At 37.0% G+C, this 21,006-nt stretch overlaps 2 protein-coding genes across 2 annotated transcripts in view; one reads left to right on the forward strand and one right to left on the reverse strand.

Annotated features, from left to right (window-relative positions):
* Positions 1-436, forward strand: part of LOC129746837 (WD repeat-containing protein 35) — a 38,894-nt gene extending 38,458 nt beyond the window's left edge. Inside the window, exon 7 of the mRNA XM_055740727.1 lies at positions 26-436. Within this exon, the coding sequence (XP_055596702.1) occupies positions 26-387 (362 nt within the window). The 3' untranslated portion in view covers positions 388-436. The remainder of the gene's footprint in view (positions 1-25) is intronic.
* Positions 423-20,157, reverse strand: LOC129742727 (uncharacterized). Its single transcript, XM_055734671.1, has 7 exons — positions 19,750-20,157; positions 9,282-9,690; positions 8,890-9,222; positions 8,404-8,825; positions 8,120-8,333; positions 1,242-1,328; positions 423-1,004 (listed from the first exon to the last, which is right to left on the reverse strand). The coding sequence occupies exons 1-7, from the start codon at positions 20,085-20,087 to the stop codon at positions 423-425; spliced, it is 2,385 nt and encodes a 794-aa protein (XP_055590646.1). The 5' UTR covers positions 20,088-20,157.
* Positions 20,158-21,006: the final 849 nt, after the last annotated feature.

Raw genomic sequence — 21,006 nt, forward strand, 5'->3', positions numbered from 1 at the left:
CAAAAGTAACAATTTGTATTTTCAGGTACTTGTTCGAAAGCATTCATCAAACTGGAAGGTTTAGAAAACATACCAGAAGCTCGCAAACAGCAGTTTGAGGAATTGGCAATCAATATATTCTCTCGCTACGAACCGAAAGATGGAAAATCTAAACATGTAACATGTTTCACCTGTGAGACTCCCGTCACGGACAGTAGTACCTGTTGCCCGAACTGCGGAAGTCATTTCCCTCCCTGTATTGCATCTGGACAACCTTTAACCAATCCAACTGGTGCCTGGCAGTGTACCACCTGCTATCACGTTGCAAACCCCCTAGAGATTACTGCCCGGAAAACCTGCCCTCTTTGTCATGCTTTGATTGCTGCTAAAGGTGTTGTCGAAGTTTAAAATTGTAACGCACCCCGTACTTTGAATAAATTGTTTTATTTCACCAACACATACTGATCGATGTACTTTTGATAAAAGCAGTCTCGTTCTGAGTTATTCTTGAAAGTTACTTTGTATTTACTGCTGTCCACTATAAAGCTCAGTCTCAGATCTGCCTTTTTACTCTTTCTCATATTCATCGGACATCCACGACCATTAAACTTGTCGATAAAAATAATTTGCCCGTAATGTTCAACGGTTTTGTCATGTTGCTCCACAATAAAAATTGAAATGCATATCACTGCCCGTTCGCTTATGAATATCTTACACGGAAAATTTCCATTCTCGGCATTGCTCACCGTAACCAGGTCACAGTATTTCACCAAACCGAACTCAACGGCTCGATCGTCCAATAGAAAAAGTTGATAGTTTCGTCGTACATTCTGTTCAAATTTGTTAAGCTCGGCCAGCACCATCGCCACGTGTCTGTAAAGGGTCATGTCAATGAACTTGTTAGAGATGCTATCTTCCGCCATTCGGGTACTGAGCTGCTGGAAAAATCGGCAATACTCTTCCAGCTGGTCGATACACAGAACGGCAAAATCTTCCACTTTGGCAGCCACCAGATAGTTGAAAGTCTGAAATGTTTGAACCGAAATCAATCATTAGAAATTGTATTGATGATATACTAGCCATAAATGCCTTCTTTAGTTTGAAAATGTTCTCTACCAACAATGATTTTTTTTATCAAGAAGTTTATTCAGACAGTGAAAGTTGAAGTGACAGATTTTTATGTTAAATTCCAATTTTAGTTGCCCGATTTTAGCATACTGTTAACTACGCTTATCAATATTACCCATAAACTGTTTACTTACCGCAGCCGTTCTTCGAACATTGATTGTCTTTATAATCTTTTTAAACTCCTTAATATAGTCGTAATATAGTTGGACAAACACTCCATTCTGAAATAAATATTGATGGACATTTTAATACACACTAAAATTGGAACATATTTTTACAAAATTCAACATAAATCGAAAATTTAACAATGGCTCTGAAACCCTTTGGAGAACCTTCAAATAATTTTGTTATTAACAGTTATAGTATCAAAATTATTTGTGACAGTACTGTCAGTTACGTTCGAATAAAAATTTAATTCTAGAAAAAAGCGAGCGTTATGATGCTGCTCGCGGTTTTTTTTCCTGCGATATCAAGCTTTTCGAGCCGGTGAAAAGTTTATTTTCCAGAGATTCCTTTCAAAAGAGATTTCAACTTTCATTTAATCGGGAACGTTAATTTGACAAAATTAAAAGTTTGGTGACTTGAAACTTTGTCTAGGTACATAAAAAATGTTGAGAACGCAGTTTTCAGTGGTGGAATAGAGTTATCTTTATTCATGTTTCGTCAGTCTAGTCATTACATAACTACACAATTCATTAGCGATTGCTATTGTCGCACTCTACTTCTCATATTCTCTAACCGGGAACGTACTAATTTCTCAATGAGTACTTTGATACTCTTACTCATAATATCTGGCACCGCTGTTGTGTTACCACGAACCCAATTTGAGTAGTCTCGCCTAACCGTGTGATGATTTAAACATTTGTACCGCGTTTATCATCATCACCTGTCATCAGCAATCTTTGATCTATTGTTCTCGATTGTTGATTATAATATTTTAATGGCATTGCGGCGAGATGAATTCTAAGTAGAAATTTAAGACTTTGTGAAATATATAGGTGGATAGATGAAGCAAGTGCGCTTCGTAGAAGAAGTGAGTAAATTTGCCCTTCGCTTACATCTTCACCGCCTACTCACTTCTTCTACGAAGCGCACTCGCTTCATCTATCCACCTATGTATTTCACAAAGTCTTAAATTTCTACTTAGAATTCATCTCGCCGCAATGCCATTAAAATATTATAATCAACAATTATAACGGCGATAAAAATCTGAAACATTGTTCTCGATTGCGAATTGGACATAGCAAGAGGAACCAAAACAAACAATGTTTTGCTGCCGTTGAAGGATGCCGTTAGGAAACCGTAAGTTTCAACGAAAAAAATAAGGTCCAACGATTTTTTATAGTAAAACCGCCGTAATTGGTTTTTTTTATCTAAAAGAGGGGTGAAAAAAAAGACATACACCGTCTTAACCGATTTAGGCTTTACAGACTGAATAAATGACGTGGACAACTTAAGATTAACATTTAACACCCAGTACCGAGATGGGAATCGAACCCATGCCATCAGTGGACCCAGCGATTACCGTCTTACCACGTTAACCACTCGACCACCGAGACGTACAAATTTTAGTTCTACCACTGTCAAGATAGGTAGATGAAAAGGTATAACATTGAGCTTAACCCTTTCCTTCCCATGGTAGCACAGGTGATCCACAACTTTGTACAGCTCGCATTTGAACTGGGCGCTTCGGATCAACACCATTTTTTCACCGAATGTGTAGATATGAGTGAAGAAACATTGCACGAAATTTGAAGAAAATTCGATTCGCTAGGTTTCGCTTGGCAGATCAAAAACTGCAAAAAAGTTGGATTTTTTTCGAAATTAAATCAAGTTGTCATTTATTGTTCAATAACTTTACAAGTTTTTATAATTTCCTTCAAATAAAAATACTGACGTGCAGAAGGTTGCTTATGCAAGCAGAATCAACTGATGGTTTACTTAGATTTCAACTAAAACATGTAAATTTTGGAGTAAGTAAAGTGGATCACTGGTGATACACTGGGGACAAAACGTACTTTTTTTCCTGTGAAGCTTCTTATCAATACGCATGAAAATCATTTCGTCAACAAAAAAATTCACTTCAGGGTAGTTATTTCATCTGCTTAAATGGCCACATGTCTCGAAATTCTTGTAAAAGTTCGTGATTTTCTCGAAAAACGGCATGTTTTCTTTTCCTTGCGCAAAGTGTCATGGCGGCCATTGTTCAAGGCAAAAATGAAAATTTCAAATATTTCAATAAATAGGCTTTCGAGGGATGCGTATACCAAAGAAGTTTTTTATCAAATAGGATCGTTTTAGTTTGTGATCAATGAAGTGATGACATTCCATGTTTTTTTGCAATTATTTCCTGTTTTTCATTTGCACCCTATGTGTTGTTATCTTCCCAATGGAGCACATATGCTCCATCTCAAAACCCAAATTTATCAAATGGATCATTAAAGTAGGCTTAAATTATGCATCTTTTGTTCTAGAACTTACGTTGTAAATCAATATTTCTATTTTTAAAACGTGAAAAACCTCGTGGGAAGGAAAGGGTTAAACTCAATAGAAACGGCCGTGAAAACGCACTGTCAAAAATAGTTATGAAATTTCGAACGATAAGTATGAGTGTTGAGAACGGCAGCAAAGGAAACTCAATTTTGAGAGCTGATGCTTAAAAGCTTAAAGATATATTTTAAATGTTAATAAACAGTTCAAATACTGAATGTTTTACAAAACATACTATTTGTTTTTCCTGTTTCTGTTTCTGGCACGTTCTGACAACTGTTTTCTCCGACTGTCGGATGATATCGCACTTATTCCTGATGACTTTTACAGCAGGGCAAATATTGTGTGGTTTCCAAAACTAGGCGGGTAACTAATAAATACTTAGGTTAGAATTTTACTACAATTCATATAAATTTCTTGTTGCAAAACTCCTGCTTACCACCAAATTGTCTTTCCAGGTTCTACTCTCTAGCGACTATGTCATAAACCCGAATTATGAACTATGGTGGCAATATTTCAATTAATTCACTTTCTTCCGCAAAACTATACTTTGTACATCCAAGTTTTACACCTCATGCTCAACTGACCTTCATCTACGACTTTTGTCATTTGTTGTGATTTTTCCTATCATCTATGGATCGCACGTAACTACGCTTCTAAATATGCTGTATTCCAGAGATGTCAGCAACAATGAGATTTAAACAAGGCCGGATTAAGCCCTTGAGGGCCCGGGGCAATTTTCCAAGGAGGGCCCCTATGAATTAATTTTTTTTCTCATATTCTGTCCCAAAGAACCCATAATATTTTAAACTTACATAAAATAACTGTAAAAAGTTTGTTATATTACCTTCAAATAACCATTAGATATGTCAAATATCTTCAAAAAATAATTGAGTATCCATCACGTGCATAGATTGTGGTAGAGTTCATCAACTAATCGAAATTTAAAAAAGCTGATAAGAGCTGTTGAATAAAAAATTAAATTCACGTTTAATTTAATAACAATCACCACCCAAAAATCTCTGGATTAGAAAATTTACAGATTGATATTAAAGATTTATTTATTTAATTATCAATCACTTGATATGAGCTTGATCGAAAGCATAGTAAACATTTACCTCATGACAATTGGGAAATAGAATTAAGACTTCAGACAAAGAATCTAAAATTAAAAAAATACAACATAAATTCAAATTCCATGGAGATACAGACAGTTCAACAGTGAAATTTAATACCAAAAATCCCATTTCATTTAGACCCACAATTCAAAGTATCAATTTTATATCGTACTATCAAATTACGAATGAAAGTCAAATGCAACATTAAGAATCCAAGCTACAAATCAAAGGGAAACAGAAATTGCAAAATTTATAATTCAAATTCAAATGTTTTCAAATGTAATGCGGATAAAAACTTGAATTCAATTTGGGTATTTATTTATTAAAAAAAATGTTATAAAAAAAAGAAAGCTTTTGTCAAATTTATTCTAAATGTGACAAAAGTTACCTTCGAAAACAATAATTCAGAATGGAAATTAATTTGAAAAGACACATAGGCACTCATAAATCTGGAATGAGATGAGATTGAAAATAAAGAAATATTCACGTTCGCAGAATCACTAAATGAAACTCACAATTGAACTATAAATGCGTATTTTTGATACATGTAATTTGAAAATGGTCATTCTTTAGGATATGCTGAGTTCAGGATACTTCCTTTAATAGAGGATAATTTTTAAATGTACTACATCAGAATCAAAAGTATGAAATTTGGGCTTAACCAGTTGGAAGAAATTAAAATTAGAATTTCAAATCTAAGATTCAAATTGGAATAAAATTTTTATAGTTTTGCCGGTTGTCGAACAGTTACCTTTTTTCAAAATTTCAATGGTTGAAGAGTATATAAATGAGCACAAATTTTAATGATGATCGAAAAACTAACATTAATTTTGCATTATTCATACTCATACTTCGGATCCGAATGCCTTAAAAGGTCCTAAATAAATAAAAATAACTCAAACTTATGCTTATAAAGTAAGCGTTCCTGATTGTCTGGTTTAATTGATTTTATTCCTAACAAAGCCCGAAAGAAATCACAGTTTAAAAGGATATTAAATGCTTTTCATCACTTTTATAAATTTCTGCAAATTTTATTTTAAAAACTGATATTTTCTATTTTTTTTTCTTATATTGAAACATCTAAGGAAAAGTGAATCTATCCCCCGTAATAGTCGTCACTTTTTTTAAAATGAGGAGAAAATACTTCCATATCAGAACATTATGCATTATTCGCTAGAAAGTCCTCAAATATTTCCTATATTCAATAAATAAGAGAAAGTGATTTATTATTTATTGTAGGGTATGCATTTCAGAACCTCCGGATTTTTTTCGGACATCCCGGGTTTTCAAAGTAAAGTGGACTAATTAAGCAAGCTTAGCTGTTTTATCCTATTTGTTTTCTTTTGGGATTTTGAAAAGAGATTTGAACGCTGCTGATGTGTTTTGATTAAAAAAAATGTAAATGTTTGGAGGTTTTAAGTCCCTTTCGGCTTATAACCAAATTCTGCTAAGATTTGTCCGGATTTTGGGTTAAAAAATTCGAGATCAAATGCCCAGATATTGCCAGGTAATGTAAAGCCTTGTAACCCCCTTGAATAATATTAGAGTTAAACTTTTAGAGATATTATTTCAAGGGGGGAAGGTGGACCGGGGCAACTGCCCCCTCCTCTTAATACGGCCTTGAATTTCGAACAATATAACATTTTATGGAAAAATGAGGGGTCATATTGTCAAAAAAGTAATCAGTCGCATTCTTCAAAATAACTTGTTTGGCAATTAGTAACATTTATGTTCAAAAGCTTTCAATATTCTGACTACTAACTATCTAAAACAACTTCTTTGGAAATTGTTTTATTTTGCGAAATATTCGAATCTCGGAAAGCTTTTTTTTTAAATATAGTAGTAAAAATATACTCATTACATGATTTGAAGTGTTCGGCACAAAAACGCTAGTCCGCTAATCGCTAGTTAGTCCGATAACTTTTTGTTAGCGGTGTAATTTTGCCGCTAGATTTTGATTGAGCTAGCGAATTAAAAAGTTCCGCTATTTTTTTTTGGTTTCGCTAAATGAAGAACGCTAACTTTCATTTACTTGTTTCAAATTCACAAATTATTACTGATAGAAGTAGACTTTTTGTCATTTGACAAGTAAAGGAGACATCGAACATCATTCTTACACCAATATGCGCTCCAAGTTAAAATGGTCACTTCGAATGGTCTCATGGTAGAAGTGCCTCATACAGATTAACTTTTTTTACTCTTTAATTACTTCTTTTCTCAACACTATCAGACAAACAATTCAATAAATATTGTTAAACAGTATTAAACTATTTTAAACATAATAAAGGTCAATTTTTAGACACTGTTTTATGCTTACTAAAATACAGAACGGCCTACTTGATCAATATTTAACATGACTTTAGCATGGTCGTCCACATGCGGTGATTTGTTGAAATGTGCTTTTTAGGTTAATCGATGGATTTTCAAAAGCTTTTTCAAATTTCTAAGTTTTTTTTAGATCTCACATTACTTTCTCACAGGCCAAGTCTCGAATAATAAATGGTGGAAAAATCCGGTTTTTACAACTTGTTTTAAGTGGATGAGATATTTACTTTTCACAAAGCAGTTTTTACAAGTATTTCGAATCAGGGAAAATAAAAATAAGATAGTATCACCATAGAATGAATTTGCATATTTATTTCATTTAGATTTTTAGATATTCTTTTGGAAATGCTCCTATCATGAGAATTTTGCATTATTATTTTGAAAGTTCGAAAAAAAAAAGTGAAACCTGGTTAAAGACTGGGCACAATAAACAATCTGCACTGTTTGTAAAGTATTTGAGCAAACGAATTGAGATGCAACCAAAATCCATGCTGTTGCCATCCTGTTTACGTTATTGTTTATCAACAGTTAGCGATGAGCGATTAGCGCTTTAAGCTTGAAGCGATAAATTTTTCCGCTCATTTAGCGGTTTTAAATAGCGATCGCTAAATTTGAATGAGTTAGCGGTTTATTAAGCGCCGCTAATTTTTCAATTAGCGATGCCGAACACTGATGATTTGTTTCAACTTGTAATGAATATCACATTATCATACAAAAAGTTTAATTGTTTCAGTTATAAGGAATTTGGCAAAAAGCAATATTTTAAAGATTACAAAAAATCCACATTAAAATATTTCTTCTAACCACATAAGCGCTTAATGCATTGTAATTACTTTGGTGAAAATCTTTATGTTTTCTGTAGAATTTTAAAATAAGTAGTTTTTCTAGAAAACTCACATTTTTTAATTTTACAAACATTCCTGTGGATTTTCTATAACTATTTTTTGGTTGGTCTACTAATCCATATGCAAGCAACGGAGTAGTATATCTAAGGAATCTAAACATCCTTATCTTGAGCCACTGTAGCTTTGCTGGGCTGGGAGTTTTCCGTTAACCATGAAAATCAAAACATTTCTTACCCTTAGATATGAGAAAAACAGTTCACACATCGCGAAGGGATCCTTGACTGCGGCCAGTTCCGGGAGAATTCGGTTGTAGTGCATGTCGTACATCTTGAGAAACACATTGGCCGAGGTGGACAAATTGCTCAAGTAAAAAGTATTGTTTGCCTCCAGGACACGGCAAAATTGTAGCTGAGCTTGAACCAATATTGCTGGTTGTATAATCTCTTCCCTGCAAGAAATTTTATGGTATATTGATATTAATTATTTTTGCGATTTTCCATATGATAAACATTACTAACCAATCGGGATCTTGCTCTGATTCCCTTTTAGCTTCTTCTGCTGGGTCCGTTTCCGGGAATATCAACGTTGCTTTTTTATCGTTTAGCAACTCAAATGCGCTAAGGTGCACGAAATTGCGGCGCATGTCCTCTATGCAAATTTTTAGTGCCTCTATTGCCGATGCTTGTGCCGATTGAATTAGTATTTCCTGATTTCCCATGTGTTTGCAGTACAATTTCAACTTATGGCTGGATTCTTCGTCAAATATGATTTCTGAATCGTAATAATGGCCCCGGTATTCCAGGTTTCCCTTGTAAATTTCCGTATAGAGTACGATTTTGTCGAAATAAAAAACTTTCGCTGGATATTTCCTTCTCTGTTTGTTATCATAAATATCAACGTCAAAGAACTTTTGGAATTGTCCTTGATGAAGTAGGTTGACCTGAAACAAAATAAAGCTGTTATATAGCATGAATGGTTAACTTATTATTTTCAGATAATCTCACCGGATCCTTTCTGGTGGTATGTTTTTGTGCCGTTGGGTTTATGATTAAGGAAATCGGAATAAAATCACTGTAACTGTTTTTCCAGCCACTGGCCGTCGAAGAAGATGATTCTGGACTCAGCAAAATATCGCTAAGACTAACTGCAGCATCAACCAAATTTATAAGTTTTTCAATCCGCTTTTCGGCCCTGCAGAGTACTGGTCCTGTTTTTTGAATAGTTTCTTTGTCCGAAGAATCCAAAAAACGCTTACATATTTCGCTAAACATTAACTTGTACCTTGGCAATCGCAGGATAGGCTCCAGTAAAAATTTATTCAATTTGATTGAAACGTTCTGAGAAAAAAAAACAAAACTATTTAAGCCTTTTTTAAGTCAAAATTTTACACACGTACCAGCAGGTAATCTTCATTTTGCTTGCAAATTTTCTCCGAGCGCATTTTGTTCAGGGCATAGAAGACGTAGCAGTAGAAGCGATTGCTATCGATAGACTGGATGAAAACGGATGCGATTTTCTCCGCTGATCCTGCACACTGTTCCAGCTGAGGAAGGAAATCATCCCGGTGCATTGCGTAGATCGCCTCGATGTTGGCAAATACGATATTTTTCTGATTTTTCAACGAATGCGGTAAGTTTGGTTCTATCATTATCGGTATCAACTCGTCGATGTAGTTTGCAAGGCGCTGAACGTAGATGGACTCGTTCAAAAGCAATTCTTCAACGGCGTTACTGGGGCGATGCGATCCTGATATTTGCAGGGTTGGTGAAGTTGATGATTCAGTGGGTGAACTGGCAGGGAGAATCCTGGTGGAAATAGGGTTGGAATAATCATTATTTATGCTTTCATTGTAACTTCAGAGGATTTTTATGCATGAATGGATTATATGGATTAGATAGATATATCAGTTTTGCACGAATAGAACTAAATCATTGTATGTACCTAAGGAATAAGATTTATTCTCCGCTAGGTTTTTCGGTGCCTGATCGTCACTTGGATACTCCCAAAGGTACCAAGGTACCAAGAATTTCCCATTAAATTGTTCTCTCTCAAGACTTTCCACAGTGGTAGAACAGGTGGAAGTTCTCTTGGCCTCAAAGTTTTTCTTTCTGAAAACAGATAGTATTTCGAATAGGCCACATTCTAGGCATTACTGGCGCGTCACATGATCATTAATATCGTTCCTTCAAATAATGAGACGGGGTCCTTCCAAATTTCTAATGTTTCAGATTCAAGTTCGACGCCTATAAGTTGTGATTTCTTTCTACCATATTCAGAGTTTAGTTACAAAGTTAGGCGTAAAAGTGTTAATAGATGTAAAATGGAAACAATTCAAGTGCTTTATTAACAAGCTTATTCAAGCGAACTGGCATTACAGAGTTTTATTATACTATCATTGAAACTATTCATGCATTCACATTTATAATATCGTTTAATTTAAACTTCTGAAACGATCCATTTCAAACAACTTTCAGTGTTCTGAATTTTTAATAGTTTTGCTACAGTTTTTATACTTTTCTACACCCAAAATTCCGTCTCTATGCCAATCGTGAATAGTCAATATTAAAGCATCATTGGCAATAGAAAAGAACGTGACCAGGGATGATTCGATTTGCGACCGTCGCGACGGCATTAATCTCCCAGCGCAACATCACCCCAAATTCTGCCTCTATGCCAATCGCGTGTAATCAATTGCATAGCATCATAGGTACAAGAAGATAACGCGACCGGTGCTGATTTGAAATGCGTCCACCGTCATTGACCACCCAGCGCAACCACATTGCGTATGTCTGAAAGATACGAAATAAAAACATTTCCACGTCTTTCCAAATCGCATCACAATTCACAAGACGAAAGATGGAAACAAATACAGGCCAACACCAGGTAGCCAGCGAATCGAACACTGTGCGTGTGTATTAGACTGCCCCAATAGACTGAGTCGGTTTGGGATCATTTTGGAATTCCTAAAACCCTGGGGTCTAAAAAGCTTCGCCTTGGTCTAAAACTTATCCATGATTTTTTGCAGAATTTTTAAGTAACGTTTACATGAGTAAATTTGAACTTTTAGGTTTGTATGGGATAATTGAATATTTTGTACTGAAAAATCAACATCATTTTTGTTTCTTCTGTAAAACCGAGCCAGCTGATGGTTTTTGTGCCAATTTATAAATTTCCTAAAGGAAATTTTCCGCTGAACAACTTTGTCAAAGACCGTAACTTCGTATCTTATTAAAAAAAATAGTTATTAGCTGTTAAACAGGGGTATGTGTTTTCGCATCGATAAACAATAAATTCAATTGACATCACAGCAGGAGCCTCGCAAAATAGTGCATGAAAAAAAGTCATGCAATACCTCACTAGACACCCAGCAGTTATGTCAATTGAATTTATTGTTTATCGATGCGAAAAGACATACCCCTGTTAAACAGCTAATAACTTTTTTGTCTAATAAGATACGAAGCTACGATTTTCAACAAAGTTGTTCAGCGAAAATTTCCTTTAGGAAATTTATAAATTGGCACAAAAACCATCAGCTGGCTCAGTTCTACAGAAGAAACAAAAATGATATTGATTTTTCAGTACAAAATATTCAATTTTCCCATACAAACCTAAAAGTTCAAATTTACTCATGTAAACGTTACTTAAAAATTCTGCAAAAAATCATAGTTGAGTTTTGAACCAAGGCGAAGCTTTTTAGACCCCAGGGTTTTAGGAATTCCAAAATGACCCCAAATTGACTCAGTCTACCTACTGCTCCAAATTTATATGAGAAATTTCAAGTTTGTGAATTGTTATGCGCTGCAGGCTTTTATTGATCCTAGGCCTAGTACAAGGTCTCATGCCAAATTTGGGCCAGATCGGATCACGGGAAGGAGTCGCTCTACGAGCCTAAAGTTTGTAAGAAATTTTGAGACATTTTGTTCGGGAGGAACATGAAAATCCACACACAAGACAAAGAACTACCTTGAAAGAAGGCCAAACGCTAGGAAGTCACTGTTGTGCGTTTTTTAGCGACTAAGCGATGGCAGAAAGCCTATGACAAATATCCGTCGCCCTGCATCAAGCTAGGATGAAAATCTAATAAAATGTTTTTCTAGATTTGTGGTCTTGAATTCAAGGTTGCTGATCCTCGATCAGAATGATATTGTCCTTCGATCCTAGTCACCAACGATTTAGCTCCTTAACATAGAATGTCTGTTTTTTTAGAAACGACGCTTTTCAGCATCGAACGACGCATACATGGGGTTCGTTGCCCTTAAAGCGGTGGTTTTTAAATAATGATGTTTTTCGCATAAATAGGCGTGAGGATTATATCTCGCGTGAGTTTTCATTACGTCGTATGAAACATCTGAAGAATTCACAGAAAACTACTGCAAAAGTTATCAAAACAACTTTAAAATTTAATTTCACATGTATGTTGTCCAGACTACATATATTCTTAATGGAAAGAAGTTGCGACTGTTTATGTCAGGTTTTGTATTTTTCCGTAATAAAACTCTTTGTTTACATTTTGTTTTAAACGACGTAATGAAAGCTCACGCGAGATATTAATTTTTCAGAAAATTTATTTATTTTTATAGTTCATGATCTAATCTGCAACTGTATTACAATGGAACTGCAGAAGTATTCTATCAAAATTAGACTCTTTTCAAGCTTTGATACACAATTTGAATTGTGATGTATTCGCCTTATGCGAAACTTGGCTTTCTCCTAACGTAGATTTCAACTTCCACAGCCACAACATTATTCGCCTGGATCGTGATGGTCAAAGTGGGGGTGGTGTTCTTTTGGGGATCAAGAAATGCTACTCTTTCTATCGTATTCCACTACAACCATCTCCAGGTATTGAAGTCTTTAGTTGCCAAGCTAGAATAAAAGGTCAAGACCTTTGTCTAGCCTCGGTTTATATTCCGCTATCTTCAAGCGTTAGCCGGAACAAATTGGCGAACATTATTTCACTTCTCCCAGAACCCCGGCTAGTTCTGGGAGATTTTAACTCCCATGGCGTGGGCTGGGGTAGCTCACGTGATGATGAACGGACAGACGCCACGCAAACTACCGCTCATTCCCGCCTGCAAGTACCTCGGCCACTTCTTGGGTTTCAGCACCAGGACGCAGCGACGTTCGCTTTATGGAGACCCCAGAGGCCTTCGACTCAGTCGCGTTGTTTCCTGCCTGCATCTTCAGTCGTCCTGGCCTTGAGTTCGTTGGTGGCGAGGGGGTTCTCCAGACTGCTCCCTTAGGCAAATACCCCGTTATGATGAGAACATCTTCCTCGTGTATCCAGTTTCCGATTCATCACAGATCAACCCCGCAAAATCATCTTGACTCCGCTACATCTACTGGGTCTCCAGCACCAGGACGCAACGTATCAGGAACTACGGAGACCTCTGAGCCCTTCGACCTGTGTTGAAGGGGTTCTCCAGCCTGCAATTTCAGGCAAATACGCTACTTTCAACTGCCCTTCTCCTCGTGATGGAATTTGCATCTCCAGGGATCTTTTTTCTCGTTCTGCATCCGATACATCCGAGCCCATCAATGTTTGTTACCAGAACGTTGGTGGTATCAATTCCTGTCTGGTTGATTACCTCCTTGCCACGTCATGCTCCTGCTATCAAACCATCGCCTTTACAGAAACATGGCTAAATGACCGCAACTTATCCAGTCAAATTATCGGCCCAGATTATGCAGTGTTCCGTTGCGATCGAAACCCCCTGAACAGCAAAAAGTCAACTGGAGGCGGAGTTTTACTTGCTGTCAACTCTAGACTCCCGGCTCAGCTTATCAAAGACAGTTCCTGGGACGATTTGGAGCTTCTTTGGGCCCGTATTGATCTCGGTGATCGGAAATTGTACTTATGCGTAGTGTAAGTGCCTCCTGATCGCTCTGTAGCTGAGTCTTTCTCGCGGTGCCTATCCAAAGTAAGCTCAATCTGCTCTCCCAAAGATGACATACTTGTTATTGGTGATTTCAACATGCCTGGCTTGAAATGGTGCCCTTCTAATGACGGCTTTTTGTTCCCAGAACCTATGCGCTCCTATTTCTCGGCTCCTTCCAACATCTTCCTGGACTCTTTGAGCTCCGCGACTCTTCGCCAGATCAACTGCTTTGAAAACGAAAACGGCCGTATGCTAGACCTCTGCTTCATCAACGAAGCCTTCAGGAATCCGACTTTTGTTGAAGTTGTTTCCCATCACCCAGCTTTAGTGGTCTCACTCGATGTCACTAGAGTTAACGCTCCTATAGAGGAAACCGCTCCCTTCTACTAGGACTTCAAAAACGTCGACTACGAAGCTATCTCATTCGTTCTGGATTCTATCGAATGGGAGAACGAGCTCCATATGTCTAATCCCGATGCAGCCGCTGCGACTTTTTTAATATACTGAACTATGTTCCGAATCGTAGCTTACCCTCCAACCCACGAGCTCCCTGGGTCACTAATCTATGCGACAGCTGAAGACGGCAAAAAACCGTGCTCTTCGAAACTTCAGCAAGCACAAGTCCTTCTGCACAACGGAAGAATACTGCAAACTGAACACGGCGTACAAAAAAAGCAGTAGGCGTTGCTACCAGAACTATCTCCACCGGCTGTAACGTAATTTTAAGACCAACCCGAGATCTTTCTGGAAGTACGTCAAAAATCAGCGGAAAGAATCCGGGCTTCCGTCTCAAATGTTTTCGAACGGCCATACAGCGAACACCGATCTTGAAATATGCAACCTCTTTGTTGAGAAATTTTCTAGCGTTTTCACAACTGGGTTCATTTACTCAGAGCAACAGGATATGGCTGTAGGAAATATCACACCTCTAGACTCTTCCTTAAACGGTATTGCCTTCGATGACGCAGCCATTTTAAAGGCGACAGCAAAGCTTAAAAATTCATCATCTACCGGTCCGGATGGGATACCAGCTGTCTTCTTGAAACGTTTCATGCAACATTTGCTGACTCCCATCAGACATATTTTTCGAGCTTCGCTGGACTTCGCAACCTTTCCAACGCTCTGGACAGAAGCTTACATGTTCCCTGTTCACAAAAAAGGAAATAGAGAGATGTGAACAACTACCGCGGAATATCAGCTCTCTGTTCGATAGCCAAACTGTTCGAATTGGTTGTTCTGGATGCGATTTTCTCGTCCTCAAAACAATATTTTTCCAACAATCAGCACGGATTTCTGCCGAAACGATCAACGACAACATATTTGCTGACTTTTACATCGTTCGTGCAAGATACCATGAAGTCACAAACTGACGCCATCTACACTGACGTGTCTGCTGCTTTCGAGAAAGTAAATCATGATATTGCTATTGCTAAACTCGAACGCTTAGGATTCTGTGGATCCCTACTGGACTGGTTTTGAAGCTATTTAACGGGACGAAAGTTATCAGTGCAAACTAGGAATTACTTTTCAAGACAATTCTCCGCTTGTTCAGGTGTGCCCCAGGGAAGCCAATTGGAACCTATAATTTTTTTCATCTATTTTAACGATGTTCTCACTCTCTTGGACGGCCCAAAACTTGCGTATGCCGACGACCTCAAACTTTTCCACACCATCAATGGCCAAGACGATATCGATCTCTTGCAAAGGCAGTTCAACACCTTCGCTCTCTGGTGTGACACCAACTGCTTGCCTCTGAACCACAGCAAATGTGCGGTCATTTCTTTTTCTCGCAAGCGGAACCCTCTTCACGCAGAGTACACTCTTGGGAACGAAACCATCGCACGGGTGGACCACATCGATGATCTGGGCGTTATCCTAGACCATCGGCTGGAATTAAGACTCATACGAATTACATCGTCGATAAAGCTTCTTATTTCGTGTAACAAAACAGTTTAAAGATGTGTACTGCCTAAAAAGTCTATATTGCAGCATAGTTCACTCAACGCTTGAATATGCATCTGCAGTTTGGTGCCCATTTGACCAGAACGGAGCTGAACGAATAGAGGCTATTCAGCGGCGTTTCATACGGTATGCCCTGCGACACTTGAACTGGTTAGATCCGTTTCGTTTACCCAGTTACGAAAACCGTTGCCGCCTAATTGATTTAGCATGCTTCAAATTGGTCGTAACGCTGCACGTGCTTTAGTCGTAGCGGATCTCCTTGCGTCGGGGATTGACTCTCCCGTGCTGCTGGAGGCTATTCCTCTCAGTGTGCGACCCCGAGGATTAAGGAACCAAAATCTACAGCTCTATGTTCCCATCCGGCTGAATAACTGCGGAGCCAACAGCGCTCTAATTGGAATTTCGAGAACTTTCAACCGCTTCGCCGAGTATTTCGACTTCGACGTTTCAAAGGCTACTTTCCGAAGAAAAATTTCAATGGTTAACTCATTATTTTATTAAGTTATCATTAGGATCAACATGTGATCCGTTGATGTTTTTACACAAATAAACAAAAAAAAACAAATAAAAGTTGGAAAAAACTGAACAATGTCATGACCAGTCTTGAAAATTTTCGTTTATTCATATGGACGTCGAAATTTATTTTGGATCACTATACCCAAGAAAATATGATCAGTGAAGGATCATGTCATGACAGAAATATTCCTATCATGTGAGTGAAATACCATTCATATTCACGTGAGGTAAATAAATGTCACGTATGAGAAGAGTGAGGCTGATGCGAATTGACGAACGCGGCCAATGCGAACTCGAGCGGCGGAACAAATTGACATCTGCTTCACCGCGTTGAGTATGTCAGGTTTAAGCGATTCGCATACATTTTCTTCAAATGTGGTTCGCTGCATTGAATCGCATTCGCCGGTTCGCATCGCATCGCTCTTATTATGTCATCGGCCGAGCAATGAATGAAATTTGTGAACCAAATGGAATCTTTAAAAAAGGCGCAGCAAACATTTATCTCTATTTTAATTTTTTTTAATACTATTGCTAGTTAGTGTTTGTCATACTACAGCGTATTGAAAATTAGCTTGGCAACGAAGCAGCCAAAAACTGCACCGGTGATCTTTATCGTAAACAGTTTTAACTATCATGTCATGACCGAACTATTGGAGATCTCAATGATCAATGACAAAATGGAAAAATCTTTCTTTACCAAAGTAATCATTCATAGGATGCTTTCATTTTCAAAAAATCCTAAACTAACGACATGTGAGGGAAAAATGGGTCGCAATGTTTGGCTCATGATTATGACATAATCCCGTCCCTGATCATGACTGAAAAAAGTGTGCGCCGGCCGATTGGCGATACCAAGAAAACAGTAGAAATTTTTCTTACAAAAACGATAATTTTTTTTTTTTAATTTTTCATGAATTATTATAAGCTTACCTTCATTTCCTCCAAAGAAAGTATTTCGATCAAGCGAATGATTTTTGGAAAACAATTCGTAACTGTCCCATTTCTTAAAACAACTAAGCTTTATGCCAATATTGGCTTATTTTCCTCTCAAGTTGTGTAAATTGTTTTTCAAATATGGATCTTAGTCTTTATCTTGGGAATTGTTCTCCTAGTAGCATCCTTGAGTCTGGGCATGAATCAACAGCATTGTCATCAACTCGCACCGAATCAACTCGCAAACGAATGGATTCAGTTGCGAAGCGAATGATTTCTGGAGTAAACAATGACTGTAAATCGGGAGTAGAAAATTAACAAGGAACGCTAGGTATTGCAAACAGAACGAAAAATCATTGCTCATAGTTAACTACTTAAGACGGCGTTTTTATGTTGCATGTTTTGATTTGTTAGCGAGTAGGTAAATGCTAAAGCCCAGTCCACACTACGCAACTTAAAATGCGATTTCGGTTGCTGAGACTTGTTTTTGTTTACATTTGATAATGTCTCGTCTCAAGTCTCATGACAGGTATGTGAGACATTCAGCAACCAAGATGTAAACATAAACAAGTCTCAGCAACCGGAATAGCAGTTCAAGTTGCCGAGTGTGGACTAGGCTTAACAGCGTCGTTACTGTGGTTGCGTCGGCAACGGTTGGAAATTTGGAAGTACATAAATGAAGCGAATATCAGTTAGCCTGTAATCATTATGCTTGGGAACTCGAGTCTTTATGCCAGTAGATTTTTCTAAACATATCATTTTTGGCATAGTACACTTTTCAGCGCATGTTCGGCTCAGAGATTTGCAAAATAGGCATTGGATTTTTGCAACCTCTTCTATGGGTGCATAATGACTCTTTTTTTAAATTGTTATTTTTCTTAATGTTTGTAAGCGTTTTGGTTTTTTACATTTTTTTTAAATAATTTGTTGCACCCATAGTTTTTAAGTGATCAATGATAAAATTGTTGATAAAATCGCGATAAATAATTCCAATTCAAATTCCAGACACTGTGTGAAAAAAACTCATAACAACTTAGTCATCATTCTTGGCGATACTACACGCAGAGAAAACTTGGATTTTGATACAAAACAAAACTGACTTTGATTCAAATTATTCAGTTTTTTGAATCAAACTCCTGTTTTCTTTGAATCAATGAATTATCGTTCTGATTCAAATGAATAATTTTTGAAAGAAAGAATTAATTTTTGAACTGAATAATTTTGGGCTTTGATTTTAAACAAATTCTTTGATTCAAAAGAAATTTGTTCAATTGCACATTTCTTTAAAAACAAAGTAAATTTTCTTTCAACCAAAGAAAATTGTTTTCAACAGAAAGGAATAATTTCTTTAAATTAAAATTTTAAACTTAGAAGATATTTTGGATTGAGCAAGAACCGAATTTCGAATAAAGTTTGTCCGGTAGTGTTGAAAATCAAAACTAGTGAATCAAAGATAGCTATTTAGGAGGATTCAGGATGAAGAATGGTAAGTGTGTGTTAATCCATTAATCAAAAAGTGAATGTTTAAGATTTTATATAAACTCTTGCATTGTTACAGGACCACGGCTGATTCCGCCTCAAATCCAGCGGTCTGATTATCTTCGGTCCGATCTTCAGCGGCAATCACCAGTTGGATGACCTCTAAAGCTAGCAACTGGAGCTGCTTCCGGAACTCTATTAAGTGGCCCAAAAAGAATGCCCTCATGCCAAAATTAGGACCGGATGATTCAATTATAGTGAACCAGTGTTAGTGTTAATTTTGTGAATAAAAATGAATTTAAAATGTAAATTCTTTCTTTTTATTATTCAAAATTCCTTATAGGAACTTCAGACAACAGAAAATATTTCTTCCAACTGGAATAAAAGGAAAATGGTTCAATGAACCAATCCTTTTAAATCAAAGTCGAAATTACATTGTAGCAAACGAGAACAACTTTGCATCAAATGGAACTGTTTTTTGTTTCAAAGCATTAATATTTTGATTCAAAGATTTTTCAAAAGAAAAATTCTTTGGAACAAACGAAATTGCATTTGAATCAAAGGAATTTTTATTTATCCCAAAATCAAAGGAAAAAATCCTTTGTTTTTGCGGTACTTTCCTTTGAAATAAAAAATCTTTTCGCTGCGTGTACTACACTGCCTTATATACGATACCCTATAGGTAATTGTTCATTCATCGAAAACAATCGAACGTTATTTTTTTTTTATTTTTAATCCTTGTTGGTGATTATCTACCTAAACGAAGCGACCTATTTTTAATCAAACAGATTCGGTTTCTGCCTGACGTCACTATTGAGGGTTTGCAAACAATAATAGTTTTCTATTTAATGTATGTACTTGTGTTTTATTGAACCGGAACCATCAATTGTTGCTTTGCGAGTCTTAATTTGAATCAATAGTGCTTAACGTTTGTGAGCGTTGACATCTCATTGACAGATGAAAACTTAGTTATCAACATCATATTTGAAATCTTGTTTCTTATCAGAAAACATAACACTATATTTAGGGCAAGTTATGAAATGTTTATACCAATCAATCTTTTAACGACATAATCGATAGGGTAAATCAACTTACTCGGAGTAAATATTGCTGTATGTATTTTCGAGATCCAGAATGTCTGAACTGATGCTTTCCTCGTCTTGGTCCACAACCGGATCAGTTGTTTTCGTGAGCTCATTATTTTTCGGTGGTGCTACTGGGGAGGAAAAACAACTCGAGGGCGAGGACGAGCTGCTAGCTCTCAGCAGTGCTGGTGCCAGCTGGTCGTTTAAGATCTTTGCAATATCTTTCACGCTTTGTGATCCACGAATAGTTTCTTGGCCATGTTGTGATTTCAGCGATCGCAAAGAGCAAAATTTCACCGAAAACGGTTTTGGGGGAACCGCTGGCGGAACACTTTTCCTATGATTCATCGTTGGTTCGTTGTGGACATTCGCAATTCTGTTTTCCTGATAACCGGGAGCGACTGACGCGTTCGCGAGATATCTCCTCCGCGAGAGGAATGTTTCGTGGTACTGAAGCGAATTAGATTTTGATCGAGCTTCAGTTTTCGCTATCAGTGGAATTGGGGTGATAAATTACTTATCTGATAGAAACGCTTAGATAATACAATTTTGTCGAGAGTTGACAGATTCCATTGAGTAGGAGGTAGAAAAAAAACAAAGAAAAAAAATACTATTGTAGTCGCTTCCTACATACCTATGTATTTATTGAGTATATAGATGGCCGCCCAAACGGATGAGGAAGTATGCCTTCAGAGACTTTCTGCAATCCGTTTTTTTTTTCTAGTAATCTGTGATTTCTAACTGTAAAATTAAAATTTTCAAGATAAGTTATCCACCGTTTATTTGTTTTTTTGTAAATTTTATTATCAGCATATCGGTGAAAATTCTTGGAGAAAGAATATCAGAATAGAAAATTGATAAATATGGATAGAAAAGTTAGGAGAAAATTCCCATATGTGGAAAACATCAAATGTGCATTTTGCGAGGAAAACTTACTAACGTACACCATACTTTAACCCGCAACATTTCATTATTTAGGAGAATTTGGACCGGGATAGAGGAGGCACTAGGTGGTGAAGGTCGTTAAGCTCATCCATACCACCCAGGTAGCAAGGCACAGCCAGTAGCAACGAGCAACGTTTGCTTTGTAACTTGTTCAAGATTCATCAACTTGATGAGATCAAAATGCCTTTAAATGGACTGTTCTAAGGGATAAGAAATGTAAACAGAGGCATTCACATGTATAAATAGGAATAGGATTCAGTTGTCTACATCGAAAGAACATTTCAAACTTATCGAGCGTCTGAGTCAAGCCATTACACCGCAA

Source organism: Uranotaenia lowii, chromosome 2 (genome assembly GCF_029784155.1).
Source record: "Uranotaenia lowii strain MFRU-FL chromosome 2, ASM2978415v1, whole genome shotgun sequence".
NCBI lineage: Eukaryota > Metazoa > Arthropoda > Insecta > Diptera > Culicidae > Uranotaenia > Uranotaenia lowii.